This window comes from Peromyscus leucopus, chromosome 3 (assembly GCF_004664715.2).
Source record: "Peromyscus leucopus breed LL Stock chromosome 3, UCI_PerLeu_2.1, whole genome shotgun sequence".
Classification (NCBI taxonomy): Eukaryota; Metazoa; Chordata; class Mammalia; order Rodentia; family Cricetidae; genus Peromyscus; species Peromyscus leucopus.
This window is the reverse complement of record NC_051065.1, coordinates 78,361,085-78,377,785: the sequence shown is the minus strand read 5'-3', so window position 1 is coordinate 78,377,785 and position 16,701 is coordinate 78,361,085. Positions and strand designations below refer to the sequence as shown.

Below are 16,701 nucleotides of genomic sequence, written 5' to 3'. Positions count from 1 at the left end.
GTCTGCCATAATGATTAAGAATTGATTAGCCAGTACAGGAGGCTGAGTGTGGGGCAGGCCCAGCTCTCAGCAGCTGGGTCTAGGACATGCTTTGACATACTGCTTTGTTCCCTGCCACCTGCAGTCAGACATTCAGTGCAATGGTGTGTGTAATGACAGCCTGCATTCTGGAAAGACACTTTGCAAACCAACACTTTATCCCTTAAAAAACAATCATAGAATTAATATTCTCTAAACATCTTCCACATACGAAGAGAAATAAAGACCTTAAGCATAATTCCAAATATTGTCAAGATTTTTAAATAACATAAAAAGTGTGGGTAAGAAACAAATGCACTGTAATACTGTGAATATATTTGCACACCTTATAAAATAAATTCTTTGAAAGCAGTAACATTTGGATCTTTTTCAAATATTTTGTATCACCTCGTCTTAAAATATTTTCAGTGTGGGTAATATTTTCTGTAAAAGTTTTATTTTACATGATCAGGAGGTAAAACATGACTGATATCATCTGAAAATGTGCTGGATTTTATGTTATCTGTGAAACTTAAACCAGGCCCAGAGAAAACAGCAGTGTGGAAGATTTACCCATAGATCCTCACTGCATGAGCTAGCCGGGAATAATACCCCTGACTAAACTGCATGATTCTTGGAGCTCCTCTATATGATTTTTTGTTCCTTAATGTGACTCATAATGGTTTCTCCACAGTTACATTAATTTTTAATCACAATCTCCTACACTGTTGATTGAATTCCCTACCACTGCTAATGGCCTTTCTTGTAATATTCATTCACTTAAAATATGAATGCAGATGTCACATCTTATTTTTCAAATAAAATCTGTTTAAAGCTGAAAGCAAAATAACAGTTGCATGGATATTAGGCCACAGCGGGTGACCGTGTGTTTGATCAGTCTTCCACCAGAAAAATCCTTAAAATTTCAGCTTAAAAAAATGGCTCCTTTAAGATTAAAAAAAAACTAATTTATTCATAAGTTACAAGGTACATTCCTTAACATGAACTGTCATTCACAGCCCCATTATATCAAGTAGTTGAACTGGAACAAAACTAGAGTGTTGTATAATTATTTTATATGGGTTATTTCTAATCGTATTTATTTAAAATATAAAATGAGAATTTACAATAATATCTCAGGAAGGTGTGTCTTTGTAGCTCTAGTTAATACTAATTAATACAGTGATACCATCTTACTCATTTCCTAAAATCAACACAAAGACAAGAAAAATAGTGAAGAGGCAGGTTATGAGACAGTGACCCTGGAAGCTTTAAAACAGCAGCAGGCCTAACATCTGGCTTCTTGGTAATTTCCCTTGGCTCAAAATTGGTCCATCCAATTACTTGTTTCTCAGAATTTGTTATTATGATGTTATTATTGGCATATACCTTTGAGCTGACAGTTTGACCCTATGTATCCAGGACAGCATCTCCATTCTAATGAGGTGACAATCTTATGCTGCATCCTATAGACAGCATTGGATGTCTTTTGAGATCTGGAGAGGAAAACAATTGAATCAAAATTATTTGCTTCATATTAAGATAGAATTAGGACTTATAAATATAAAATACTTAGAATAATGCCTGACATGTGATAACCATTTAGTCTTGGTATTATTATAAAGTCATAAACCTATCATCAGTATTACATTCAAAATAGCCAACAGGATTTCTTTGAATATGCAACAAAAAGCATGAGTGGTTTTATCACATGTATTTTAAATTAATATGTCATTGCATTTTCTAAAGATAAGATAGTTTTTCATTACATAATGCTTTCTAGCTAGATCAGTGTTAGAACTCACTTCAATTATAATATAATACTTTAAAGCCGAGGAATACAAATAATAGAGATAAAATAACTTGTTCAATTGCCCATATCTAAAACTGATGGAATTGGAATTTTAACCTGGATTGTATGAGTTAGGCCAATGCTACTGGAATTTGTCCCAGTCAACCCTAGTGACCAGTTCAAGTGTTGTGTTGGGAGGAACTGAATTAGCCGGGTTTCAGCTTCTGTTGTAACATGACAGGTAAGTCAGTATATCAGAGGTTATTTCTCCATAGCAGAATGAGATACAAGATTCTTCCATTCCTAAAAGCATGCTAAGTCATTCATCTATGTCTAATTTAATAAGTTATATTCAGTGAGTAATTCTGTTAGAGGGAATATCATCTCTACCCTAACTGCTAAGGCTAAGTAAAGAATGAAGATGGAATTTATTTAGTTTGTGGGAATGACCCTAGAACTTGGAACTTTGTTGAATCATGCTAGAGGGTCAATGTTTCTACTCTGGCAAACTGAATGTCTGTTGCATGGAACGTTGATATAATAAATGAAATACAGGTATCTATTGTATAAATACTGAAATTGTGAATGAATGCAAAGACCTTTTCAAATGGACACAAAGACAAGAGATAGGAATAAGGATACAGTAGCTGGGTTTAGAAGAGTAAAGAGCTGGAGAGGAACTCACCTTGAACCCAGAAGAACAATATGATAAGGGTTACTGTGGTAATATTTTCATTACTGAATAATTAACAATGTGTTCTTTGTGTTCTTTCTTGACAAGAAAATTGTCAGAAAGGGAACAGTGGCTGAAAGCAAGGCCACAGCTTAGCTCTCTGATCCCTAAGATGTGCTCAGTTCTCTGGACCATGAATCACAGTCCTCAAGGGACTCAGAAACACCAGGATTTTATGTGTCCTTATTGTGCATTGTTCCAGATTGCTGATGCATAAGATCCATTTCCTGAGTTATTTGTATGATAATTTGTGTAGCGTTAGTCTCAGAGCTTGAATAGCAATGCTTTTTTTTCCCAGGCTCTTTATGAACATCTCTAGTCAAGCTATGATTACTATGTATATTCAGAGACTTTATCAAGAGCTCAGCCTTACATTATTTTTTGACAATGGTGTATGTGTGTATGTACATACATATAATGTGTCTATATTATAATACATTCATATATGTAATGAACAACATGGTCACTAATATAATGTATACATAATATAATATATTCATATATGTCATAAACAGTATGATCACTAAGACTTATAAAAGAAGAGCTGCTTTCCCATGCACAATCACAGGTAATAACTTTCTATATTTTGAACACAAGTTAAGTTATATATGGATTTTTTACTTAAAACAAAAACTTTTTAATACATCTTTGAAGTTATCTATGCCTTTCATAAGTATCTAAGCTCAGGCTTGTTGACAAGGCTACTAATATAACAGTGACTATGGAACAAGAAGACTAACAATCCCTAAGCACTCACAGGGTAGTAGGTAGTAAGCTGCATACATGAATGCATTAGCTCACATGATTCTCAAAGCTAATACACAACACATGCATTATTAGTAACCACATCTTAATTTACTAAAGGTCATATATCTAATCTAATATAAGGACTCTCTGCTCAGCCATACAGTGCCTGGCACGGCTATTCCTATGTATTTTTGGTCTACACAGAAAGTGTCTATTTTCAGAAAATATTGCATACCTTTGGGAACAGAGTCCACTGGACCAGCCACAAGATCCTCTCGTTTTTGGCACATAAGCGCCATGAGTGTCCAATATTACTGTTGGAGATAACTTGGTATGTACATGGGCACACCAATTCCTGAGGGAACAATCATTGTTGGTAGAAAAATTAATTGTTAGAGAGAGATATTTTTGTCAAAATCATTTTTCACAAACCTTTATTTACTTACTCTGACATATCAATAAGAAACTTTAAAAAATGCTTATCTACCTATTTTTATAACCATACAGAGAAGAAAATGAACAATGATTGATTATTGTACCTAAGAAGATTTCAAGAGACACTATATGATGAAAATAATCAGAGCGTACATTTTGGTAGTTTCAGACAAAATCCAGGATTGTTCTTATATTTAATTTAAGTGTTTGTACTGAGATCAAAGACTCAGATCTATGTCTATTACTGTGGGTGATATATAATAAGATATAAGCTAAAAAAGTTAACTGCATGGTATTGGCATAAAAACTGACACACTGATTTATGGAATCAAGTTGAAGACCCAGATATAAATCTACATACCTCTGAACACTTGACTTTTTTTATAAAGAAGCCAGAAATATATAATGGAAAAAAGAAAGTGTCTTCAACAAATGGATGCTGGTCTAACTGGATGTGGTCATGTAGGAGAATGCAAATAGATCCATATCTATCACCTTGCACAAAACTCAAGTCCAAGTGGATCAAAGACCTCAACATAAATACAGATACAATGAACATGATAGATGAGAAAATGTGGAATAGCCTTGAATGCATTGGCACAGGAGCTAACTTCCTGTACAGAACACCACTAGAGCAGGCACTAAGATCAACAGTTAGTAAATGGAGCCTCATGAAACTGAAAAGCTTATATAAGGCAAAAGAAACAATCAATAGGACAAAAAGGCAGCCTACAGAATGGGAAAAGATCTTCACCAACTTCACATCTGACAAAAGGCTAATATCCAAAATATACAAAGAACTCAAGAAACCAGACATCAACAAACTAAATAATCCAAATAAAAAATGGGGTACAGCTCTAAACAGAATTCTCAACAGAAGAAACTCAAATGGCTAAGAAGAACATAAAGAAATGTTCAACATCCTTAGTCATCAGAGAAAAGCAAATCAAAATGATTTTGAGATTCCATCTTACACCTGTCAGAATGGCTAAAATAAAAAACACAAGTGCTGTTGAGGATGTGGAGTAAGGGGAACACTCCTCCACTGCTGGTGGGAGTGCAAAGTTGCAGAGCCACTTTGGAAATCAGTATGGTAGTTTCTCAAAAAACAAGACCCAGCTATACCACTCCTGGGGATATACCCAAAGGATGCTCCATTGTATCACAAGGACACTTGCTCAACTATGTGCATATCAACTCTATTCATAATAGCTAGAAACTAGAAACAAGCTAGATGTCCCTCAACTGAAGAATTGATAAAGAAAATGTGGTACATTTACTCAATGGAATATTACTCAGCTGTGTTCACAAAATTTGTAGGCAAATGGATAGAACTTGAAAAAAATCATCCTGAGTGAGTGTACCAGACTTTCTGCTGGGCCACCAATCAGCTCTCAAATCACGACATAGAGACTTATTATTTGTTATGAACACTCACCCTTACCTTATACTTGTTTCTTGCTAGCTCTTATAACTTAACCTGTTTCTCTTCATTTGTGTTTTGCCTCAGAGCTTTTTATCTTGATTTTCTTCTGTATGACCCACTCCATCTAGCTGGCTGGTGGCTGTCCCCAGGCAGGTCCCACTTTCTCCTCCATTCTTTCCTTGTCTTTTGAGCCTAGATTCGTTTCCTACTTTTTCTCTCTGTCCACCAGCCCCACCTATCCTTTCTCTGCCCAGTTATTGGCTGTTCAGCTCTTTATTAGTTCAACCAGGTGCCTTAGGCAGGTAAAGTGAAACAAATGCAACACATCTTTATGTAATTAGATAAATACAGCATAAACAAAAGAACATCTTTACATCATTAACAAAAGCAGCAGAAACAAATATAATATGCCTTTACACAGTTAAAATAATATTCTGCAGCATAAACAAATGTAACACATCTTTGCCTAGTTAAAGCAGTATTCCACAGCAAGGGAGGTAACCCAGATCCAGAAAGACAAACATGGTATGAACTCACTTATAAGTGGATATAAGTTACAAAGTAAAATATGCTATTGTCCACACACCCAGAGAGGCTAAATAACAAGGAAGGTTTAAGGAGGGAATGTATAAATCTTCCTGAGAAGGGGAAATAGAATACATTTTGTGGGTGGATTAGGGCCATGTGAGGTCAGGAATAGGGGACATCAGCTAGGGGAGAGGGAGAAAATACTGGGAGAAACAATTGAATTTGGGAGGCATTTCAGGAGTGAGGTGGAAACCTAGTGCAATGGAAACTCCATGAAATCTACGAGAGTAATCCTAGCAAAGACTTCTAGTAGTGGGGGACAAGGAGCCTGAACTGACTATCTTCTGTAACCAAGCAAGGCCTCAAGTGGAAGGATTGGGACACCAACCCAGCCACCAAACCTTTGATCCACAGTTTGTCCTTCACAGCAAAAGAACTCTTTGTGTGACTCATAATCAGACTTGTGCTACTGTAGAAATAAGCTCATTAAAGGATGTTAAAAATGAAAATACACATTTAAACCAAATTAACTTGACAATAGATGCTTAAAATATAAAAGGAAGTCTGGCATATTGATGGCATTAGACAAACTAAAAGTCCTTTGTGCCTTCCCAAATTGTCTGTAATGTTGGAGAGTGTTGACTTAGAAGCTTTCATTACACTATGGGGTTAGAGTCCTTCATCCATGGACAGCATTTGGAATTCTGTCTAAGGACAATGATTGCTGCTGGACAGCAACAGGTACTGAGAAAGGCTAGTGCTGATTCCTTGCATTTTCTAAGTGAGAAGGTAAAAGGTTTCTTTTAGGGAAAAGCAGATGAGGTGGTATTGTGTTCCCCAAAATATTGTGCACCGTAATAAACTTATCTGGGGTCAGAGACAGAATAGCCACAATATTAAACATAGAGGATAGGCAGTGGTAGCACACGCCTTTAATCCTAGCATTCCAGAGGCAGAAATCCATGTGTTCAAGGATACAACCAAGCATGGTGACTCACGCCTTTAATCCCAGAAAGAGTGGTGGTAGAATGCAGAAAGGTATATAAGGCACAAGGACCAGAAACTAGAAGCTTTTGCCTGGTTAAGCATTTGGCTGGTTAAGCTTCAGGCTTTCAAGCAGCACAGTTCAACTGAGAGCCATTGGGATGAGGACACAGAAGCTTCCAGTCTGAGGTAACAAGATCAGCTGAGAAGTTGGCTAGGTGAGGTTAGCTGTGGCTTGTTCTGTCTCTCTTATCTTCCAGTGTTCACCCCAATAACTGGCCTCAGGTTTGTATTTAGTAATAAGAACTTTTAAGATTTATGCTACAAGCAGACATCTCTGGTCATGAGCAAAAGCTTAGCTTGCTGATCCAATAAATGGAGCGGGATGATGATTCTACAGTAATTTAAAAGTTAATCCTCTTGTGCATACTAAAATCTGAACAGTCTATCATGCTTTCTGTTTTACATTTTGGAAACTGTCTTTCACATAGCTAATAAGAAGGCTAAATTGGGAAAACTATGCACTAAGTGACAAAATCATGTCCCAATTGTATCTTTTCATCTTATGAGACAGAGTAGACAGACCAATGAGGGTGCCCCTGACTATGACTACACAGGAACAGATCTATAAGAAACAAGGACAACAGTCTCAGAATTAACTGTTCAGGTACACAAGCCCTCAGAATTCTGAATAATGAGCTTGTGATCATGCAGTTTGTTGGAGCTTAGTCTTCTGTGTTCGCTCAGGTAGCTTGAACTGACAGCATAGCAGGAGAGCACTGAAGATGACCGCTTGTTGTCATGTGACCCAGAGAATCCCCACACTAAACCAAGCCAATGTTCTCCCTGGAGCAGGAACTCGTGGTTGAGAGACTTCATCAAATAAGCTTTCTTTTCTGGCATTTCATTTTTGAGATGAATTTAGAAATCTGTGTGCCTTCTAGCTACGGCAGGGAAACTATATCCATAAAATCTCAGCAACATGGCTGTCTAAAGAGGAGCAAATTATCACAAGACCAGTTGACATGCCAACATGAATGGGGGAAATACCATGGGAATGAAGGGCTAATGGGAATTAACAACTGCTGAGGGAGGAAGAATCAGTATTCCCAGGGGTAAACCTTTTATTGGTTTTTCAAACACCAAGTGGTCAGCCCTAAAAACATATATACATACATTATATATATATATATAAAACACTAAATGGAATGGACATGGGAGGTTTTATGTGTGTGTGTGTGCATTTATAAATATATATGTAATAATAATAATTAAAGAAAAAGAGACCAATCATTTGAGAGAAAATTGTAGGATGTAGTATGGAACATGTTGGAGAGAGAAAAAGGAAGGGAAATAATATAGTTATGTATTAATTAAAAATAAAACAAATTTAGAAAACTGAAACAAAATCAAAAGCATCACAGTAAATGAGATGAAGAAGAAAGAATATCATAGCTAGGAAACAATATTAAGTAAATATTATATTTAGATATCAGTAAAGAAAAAATAAACAGACAAGACAAATACTGTTTCAGAGAATTCTAGAACATGGTCAAGAGGCCAAGATTAAGAATTTAGATGAAAAGAAAAAAATCAGTTCAGAAGACTTCTGAAATATAGGGCAAGAAAATTTTCATTGTTAAGTCATCCTAACTGAAAGCCAAGAAAGAAAATTCAAAGTAATATTGTAGAATAGACAAAATGGATGTAAGTGACACCTACAGCTGCAGATTGCACATTTTCCCAGAGCTTATGAAGCTCATTCTAAAATATGTCCCATTTTATTCCATAAAATAAGTCTTAATAAACACAAAAGAAAATTTTAAAAAGCTTAATTCTAAAGCCTGCTGTGCTGTATTGTATCTGTTTGATGTAGCTTTATTCTGCACTGAAAGCTCAGTAGTGTGACCTGTTTCACAGATTAGGAGACTAAATGAGTTAACATATGTGGGGCACATTGCTAATAACTGTAAGGAAATGATTTTTGGGTATGCATATATGTACACTACATGTGTTATGTGCAAACGGGTTTGGCCCCTTCCTAATGACTTGATAAATCTCTCAACTATAATTGCTTCTGTGTTCTAAATCAATAACTTTCAGAAAACAAATACAGAAGGCTGTCGTCATCACTTATGTTCAATTCAAATGACATAGGACAGCTCTCAGGATAGTTATAACATTCAAAATGTTTTTATAGTCCTGAAAAATCATGAACACAAGTGTTTTTGTTTTTGTTTTTGTTTTTTTGAGGCAGGGTTTTTCTGTGTAGCCTTGGCTGTCCTAGAACTTGCTCTGTAGACCAGGCTGGCCTCAAACTTACAGAGATACACCTCCATCTGCCTCCTGAGTGCTGGGATTAAAGGCATGCACTACCCAGTGAGAACACAAGTATTCTTAACATGCTATATATTATTAAGGATTTTGTTTGATAAGATTGAGGGAAAGAAGTCCTGTATCAAATCTAAACTTGAAAAAGTGAATGCCATGTTGTTTACTACTCATTAATGAGAAAGTTCAAAGAAATTTGCAACGTATTAACAAAAGAAATGGTAAAATGGAAAGTGTGGATTTACACTTAATCAAATGATTATTATAAGCCAATCACACTTAGAACTTTAGACTTGTTATATTTAATCTGTAGTTATAGTCCAAACTACCATTGCATTTTAACACCTATCTTCTTCTGTAAACAAATGCTTTATTGCAAGACAAAAGTAATAATTTCTGTTCATGATTCTTTGTCTTTTAGACTTTTCATGAGTATTGTTTAACGTTTTACAAAATTTGATGGTTATTAAACATAGTGAAATTTTGATGCTTTAATTTTGCAACTAATTCAGGCCTTAAGATGGATCACCTCAGCCTGGGTGATGGCACACACCTTTAATCCCAGCACTCAAGAGGCAGAGGCAGGCAGATCTTGAGTTTGAGGCCAGCCTGGTCTACAGAACGAGTCCCAGGACAGCCAGAGCTACACAGAGAAACCCTATCTCGAAAAAACAAACAAACCAAAAGTAAGACCTCTTTCACACCCACATTCGCAGCATGGTCAGCACCATTTACTCATTCTCTGGAGTGGGACAGACTGGTAGAATGGCGACGGCAATCACATTTTCTGTGACAGATGATGATGGCACACAGCCTCCAGGGCCGCAGTTGCTATGTCTGATACTCTTGATGGGACGCAGTTGCCATGTACCACATTCTCAGTGTGATGGCAGTTGCTATGCACAGTATTTGTGATATGAAATGAGAAGAAAGCTTCACTGTCCCCGTCCCATGATACACCCAGAGTTTGCTTGCTTTTGGGGGGGAACTTATTTCCTAATTTTTAAATCAGTAATAAAGTGCTATTAAAATGTGGCACATAAAATTACAGACAAGTCTCACACACACACACACACACACACACACACACACACACACACACACACACACACACACACACATATATTCGTATGGTCAAACAGTGATGTGAGTGATGTTTTTCAGGAATTTACCAAACTTTATTTTTCTTTAGTTCTGGTTCTCACTCAGACTGTGACCACAGCAGAGTGTTGCAGATGGCTTCTGGTCCAGCAGGGGTCAGGCTTTCCCAGGCATCAGACAAAGCAGGTTAGATGCGTGAAGTCTGCTTTTCCACTTAACTTACTGGTCCTTCCTGCCAGCAGACTCTTTCAGCATGTTTCCCTACATAATATACGTTTTTAACTTAGAGTTTTATAATCCGAAAAGCAAAAGGTGAGGGCATACAGAAGTTTTTCACTTAATTGCTTGATCTGAACAAGCACTTGTCAAATTCAAGTACTTTGGATGTGTATGTTTATGGTAACCATGACAAGAAGGAGAAGAGTCATGGACATCTATGATTAATGGGAGAAATTAAAATGCAGAGAACACTCTAGAGTTTGCTTGCACTGACCGTGAAATAATGGAAGTATCTGCTTGTCGACAAGATGAAAACTTTCTTCCTTGGAACTATGTTTCTGGAAGTTTGAAATGTGCAATAATCTCCTTTGGATGTCTTGATGCCTTCAGGCTTAACTGTAACTTTTCCAATACTATGTACCACAGTTGCACTGGGTGTGCTGACCCATACCTGCCAGTTCAGCACTTGGCATGTCAGGGCTGAGACTCAGGAGTTCAAAGCCAGCCTAGGCAACAGAGCAAGTTGAAGGCCAGCCTGTGCTCTGTAAAACCTCCAAATCTTTTCTTAACTTTTAATTCTAAACTCCCTTTTAAGTACTGTCCACATCCATGACTTGAAATATTTCTTTTCGCTGATGTTTTTTTTTTTTTTTCAATTTCTATCTCTAAGTTTCAATTTCCCATCTGAGTCCTAAACCATGCAACAATCTGTCGTTTCCCAGCTTCCTTGAGCTCTGTCTTTGCCCTATCTCTGTTCCAAGCAGTGACTAGAATTACCAGTAAGACAGTAAAGTCCCTGAGTTCATGAAAACAAACAGTGCACAGTTGTCTGCCAACATAGGTAAGTGTGCTAAAGGAAAGCATGGATGAGATAAGAAAGGGGCAGGCGCTAGAGGATGATGTCAGGCTGTCAGACAGGGTCTCTTTAAAGAGGTGACATCACACTAAAATTGAAAGAGGAAAAGAGTTCCTCATTCTAATCACTGAAGAAAGAATACCCCAGAAAAAAAACAAACAATGCCCCCCTAAACCTGTGAAATCCTGGAAAGATGGATGCTAACGTTTTCAGTCCACAGGCATCTCTGCCTAGAGGACTCAAAGTGGATGTCGTGTACATGAAGGGAGAGAGCAAGACTCCCTAACTTTGAGAAACACTCCTGTGAGAACTCAGAATGTATTTTGAAATGCATCATGGACTGGTCAGTAACTGTTTCTAAGTCCTTATTTAAGCCAGTATCATTTCTTTTTCATTTTAGGTTTACAAAAGTATGAGATGATAAACAAATTCTAAGAGTATGACATGATCCCTTTTTCACATCAGTACTTCAAATGTTCACTTTAGGCATCAGAAAGGAATCATTATGTCCAATGAAGAACATTAATCCGACTTTATTGTTAAAATGAACTCTCACTGTGTGGAGCGTGGGGCGCAGGAGTGGAACACTGATGGGAGTTGGGAGTGGAGAGTGGTGACTTACAAGGGCAGGGTGAGGACGAAATGGAGAGCGGCAGAGTGACTCAGAACACACTAGAGGGAGAGAAGACCTGCTGGTGGATTAGAAATGTCTGTAGGGAGAGGAAAATGTGAAGGATCTACTGAGGCCAGCTTAATTGACCAACATGACAGCAACTGGGATCCTTGTGTAGAGCAGGTGGGAGTGTGGATTAAGTTAAGTGGGTAGCTGGGTTATACCGCACCTCAGTCCATCTCTTCTTCTCAGTCAAGGCTTACTAACCCATTCAGAATGGATAGCCCATTTACCTCAATCTGCTTTTCTCAGCTTCATTCACACATACATTACATTTGACACAAGCAGTCACTACTAACTACCTTTCCTGCTCACACCTGTCACCCTGTGCCCTGGCTCTCATGAGGGTGCAGCGTGAGGAAATTTTCAGTCATTGAATTTTGCCATGACCACAGTGTTAAGGACACATTGGGTGTCCAGCAAATGTCTGTCCTACATATATATGCTCTAGTTCTAATTTCGTCTTTTTGTGCCTATTTAAATGTGCTCAGTCATTTACAAACACCCCTTCTGCCAGACAGGAAACCACAGATCTCCCATTGCTGACAGCTCCCAGAGTGCTAAAAGGGAACCAAGCCAGACAAAAATAATCCAGATGAATCTCACAGAAGGGAGCCTACTGTCGACACAAGTATTCCTTTTTACTAGGAATTATTGTTAAATTCCAAACATGACAGAGTGATAAAGGTATAATGCGTTTATCTCAGACCAACCAACCAGTGTTTATTTTCACTGAGAAGTACTTCCTGGGAATAGCTCTACTTACACATGAACCCTCATATTTCACATTCTCTTTTCCACTTTCTTACATACACCAGACCACAGTGTGATTATTTATCATGCACTTAACATAATAGAGATGTAAATAACACTGAAAGTAGGTCCCTATATGCAAAGAGTTCCTGAGTTATTTGTAAAAATCCTTCTCTGAGTCAGGCAGTGGTGGCAGATAACTTTAATCCTAGCATTCAGACACAGAGGCAAGTGGATCTCTATGAGTTCCGGGACAGCCTGGTCTACATAGTGAGTTCCAAGATAGCCAGGGATACACAGAGACCCTGTCCCAAAAAAAAGCTCCCCCCCCAAAAAAAAAAGAATTCTTTGAAGATTTGAAGATTGAAAACCATAGAAGACATTAGCAGGGCTGCCTAACAGCTCCAGAAGGCTGCCATTGGGTGTAAAAGGAATAAATAGATAACTGGGGCAGACCATGCTATCTGTGTGGAAAAAGATGAAGGTGCACCATATTGTGGAGCAAAGAATTAAATGTGGACAGGCAGGGTGTGATAGAAGATGAGGCTGAGGGCAATGTGCAAGGATATGTGAGGGGCTGGACAAGGAATCTGAAATATGTTTTGGAGGCAGCCAAGAGCCCTTCGAGATCCACACACAGAGAAGTGAGACACTTGTTCTGTCTTCCCCCTTGAGATGAAGCCCTCCCTTCTGCTGAAGGAGTGCGCCAGAGGAGCTGGCCACCAAGCCTTCAAAGCCAGCCCTGAGATGTGCTAACTAAATGACTAAGTCAATTTATTTAACCTTTCCACAAAGACATGATAGAATCTTTCCTTCGTTACGAAGTTATCGTTATATGTAATTAGTTTAACTGGGTCAAACACACATATAAGTTTTGGCTGTTATTATGGTTAATCAAATGAAAACATGAAAAACTTCTTTCAACTCAAGCCTTCTTTGGATCTTTATGGAGAGAGAGAGAGAGAGAGAGAGAGAGAGAGAGAGAGACCTGGTTTTTTACTCACATCACTGTCATTTGGATGGCCTAATGAGTAGCATATTTTAGACTGAGTAGAGAAGATTACTAAAAGAGAAACCCAGGTTCTCCAGGACCAGAACCAAGAGAATTTCTATGTCAATTGTTATTTTTCTGTAGAAACAGTTGAAAATTGTTCTCATCAGGGAATCCATTGGGTAAAGAGATATTCAACTAGTTGCATTTCATATGTAGTTTTCTTGAAACACGTGTTGAATGCTGGGAAATTCATTAGATATATGGATGCCTACCCTTTGAAGCAAATATTCCACACAGGTAGGAAGACATTCAAATTCTTTGTGTGTCCAAAGCCTGGCAGAGTGCCAGGCACATGCTGGACACTCATAAACAATGGACAAAAAAATAAGTGTTCCCAAGTATTGAGAGGAAAGGCCTTAGCTAAAATAACCAGCATTAATTCAAAAAGTCTAATGCCAACTCTTATGTCAAGTCTAATATTTATTTATGAAATAGTTAAATAGTAATTTTAATTATGATACAATGATTCGTAATTGTTATGTAAGTGGTACTTTAGTTTGTCTTTTCATAAGCTTTTACTGGCTTCCTAGACTATTACAAAAACCCTCCTAATTACAGACATGTGAAACGCTAACAATCATTTCCTATGACTGTTCAAGAGTTCTATTGCAATTAAAGAAAATTGGATTACTGACATGGTAAATAGAAATGATACATGAAAGCAATTTAGAAAAGATTCTCAGTAGATATCATTTGTCATTATTTAATAGGAAACTTCTTAGTAGGTAGGATGGGTGTTATCTGCTGTAGATAAATTCCACTCATCCCAAGTTAAACATAGCTGGTAACATTTGTTTCATAATTAACTTGGTTTATTCCAAATTTCAAGTGATTTTCTAGCTAAAATCATACTTACCTGTATATCTTTAAAGTTTTATGACCCTGAAACTTTATAAATAGACTCGACTTAGAGAAATCCAGATAGTCAAATGTGCTGGCTTTAACTTTCTTACTTTTTGCTACTTACGGTATTTACTCAACAGCTTGCTCAGAACGTCTTTCACACAGTAGGCATGAATTACTATTTTTAAGTTAAAATTTACTGTATTACTGGTATAATGCCTAACTCAATTTAGACACTTGAAACTATTTCACTACAGGTAAAATTATTTATAAGGTTGGCTTACACCTCTAAATACACAGATGACCAAATCATATGTGAATAAAATATTCACTTGCTTAGGCATGTGTTTTCTTTTGGGGCCCATTTGTGCCTTTTTTTTTTTTTTTTTTTTTTTTTTTTTTTTTTTTTTTTTACAATTCTCCTTTTTCCTTAGCTTTATTTTACTTCAACAATTCAAACTGCTGCCACATTAAATCAAGCTGAAAAGCCTGCTTCCTGCGTCATCAGACTTCTGACAACTGAAATGTGATTTGCTGAGCAACTGTTCTGTGTGCCAGGTACATACATCTAAGTTCTCTTAACTGGATTTTTCATCATAACCTTTCACAGTGGCCTGTAGGTGGGGTTTTCACTGTACCGGGGGTGCTACTTTGTTCTTGATCCTGAACAACAATTGGAACAGTGAAGAGATTTCAGCTATTTGTCCCCCCCCCTTCCCTAAGGCCATGACTGCACTTCTGAAACCTCTACCACAACCTGATGTTACTATGAACTTGAACTGTTCTGTGAGCATGAGAGAATTCAGACTGCTAGCTTTTAAATGTCTAGACATTACAGTCAGAAACAGAGCAAGAAGAGAATGTTTCTTACTTTCCTCTAGTTGTCTCAAAACTGGATTTTTGATAGCTGGGTCTTTGACCTCCACTGCTGTCACTTCTGCGGCGCGTTTCCCTTGGGGACCTGTTTCCCATGTCTCCGGGCAACTTGGGGGAGATCACTTGTTGATCGGACTTTCTGGAAAAGCTCTGAAGGAATTTCAATGTGGCATTAGCAAGCACCACCTTCTCTGCTCCGGCGTCGGGCTTGGTGATAGGTTTGCTCTGGAGATCAAGAGGCAGCGGAGCCATCACCGCCCCTGTCTTCTCCAGGGGTGTGGGTGTTTGGCTTCTTTGCTCCTCCGGTTGGGTGCTTGTCTCAGAGGTCTGCAGTGTTGATAGCAGCATCGTGTCTTCCGAAGGTCTCTCAGGAGCTGCAGCTGCCTTAGAGGTGGGATTCTGAGTGGCGGAGAGCACTCGGAGACTCGCTACTTCACTTAGAGGAGCTGAAGGGGACTTCAGAATCAGTGGGGCGTTTTCGTCCTCAGGTGCAGTCCATGAACGCTCCTGGGTGTTGGTAAGCCCAAAGCCCCCTCCCCATAAACTAGAAAGCAGGACAAGCAACTTCAGTCCTCGCATGGCGGTAGATTTACGCACAAAAATTCATGCGAATTGGCAGACAAGACCTTCCAGCCTCCCCGAAAGCTGCTTCTGCACCAAACGCACTGAAACTGGGTCTAGACAATCTGGTGTGCGCAGAGGAAACAGGTTTCTGTGTTTACAGTGTGCTCAGGAAGCTCGTTTTCCTGTTTCTGTAGTTGTTCTGCGATCTGTGACCCTCCTAGGATGGATCAATGGATGTGGTGAAGGACCTCGGAGAAGCTAAGGGGAGAGGGAAAAACAGAGGCAATTATCACCAGGAAAAGCCAGGGGAAACCATGAAGCTGTGTTCCCTTTCCCAGGTATGTTCCAGTCCCTCTGCCTTTGCAAAGAAACTTCCCATTGGCAGTGGAGAGTGGAATTTCTTAGGCTTGATGACAGAGTTTCATAGTTTGCTCTCCAGTATCAGGAAATCAAGAAGAGATGTTGTCAAGATTTTCTTCTCACTGTGCCACACCCAGAGAGCCACACTGTTCAATGCACACACAGGCACATACACCAACACAAACAGTTAGCATTGTTGTATCCTTTCCTGTACTGTGGGAAGGATGTTTTATAAATATGCCTCAGTTGGATCATTACTGAAAGTCAATCTCAATAAATATAAGTAATAAAAAGTCTAAAAATTAAAAATATAAAAGCATATAAGAAATTCATTTTAAGTTTTGATCTTAAATTTTGTTTTTACCACTGACATGAATAACAGAACAAATATTCGGTTAGTGTCTGTAC

The 16,701-nt window shown here is 38.2% G+C and overlaps 1 protein-coding gene across 1 annotated transcript in view; it reads right to left on the bottom strand.

Moving 5' to 3' along the window:
- The window catches only part of Mmrn1 (multimerin 1), a 46,460-nt gene extending 30,330 nt beyond the window's left edge, over positions 1-16,130 (bottom strand). The window contains 3 exon segments of the mRNA XM_028889271.2: positions 1,408-1,514; positions 3,526-3,645; positions 15,365-16,130. Of these exon segments, the coding sequence (XP_028745104.1) occupies positions 1,408-1,514; positions 3,526-3,645; positions 15,365-15,948 (811 nt within the window). The 5' untranslated portion in view covers positions 15,949-16,130.
- Between the last annotated feature and the right edge of the window lie 571 nt (positions 16,131-16,701).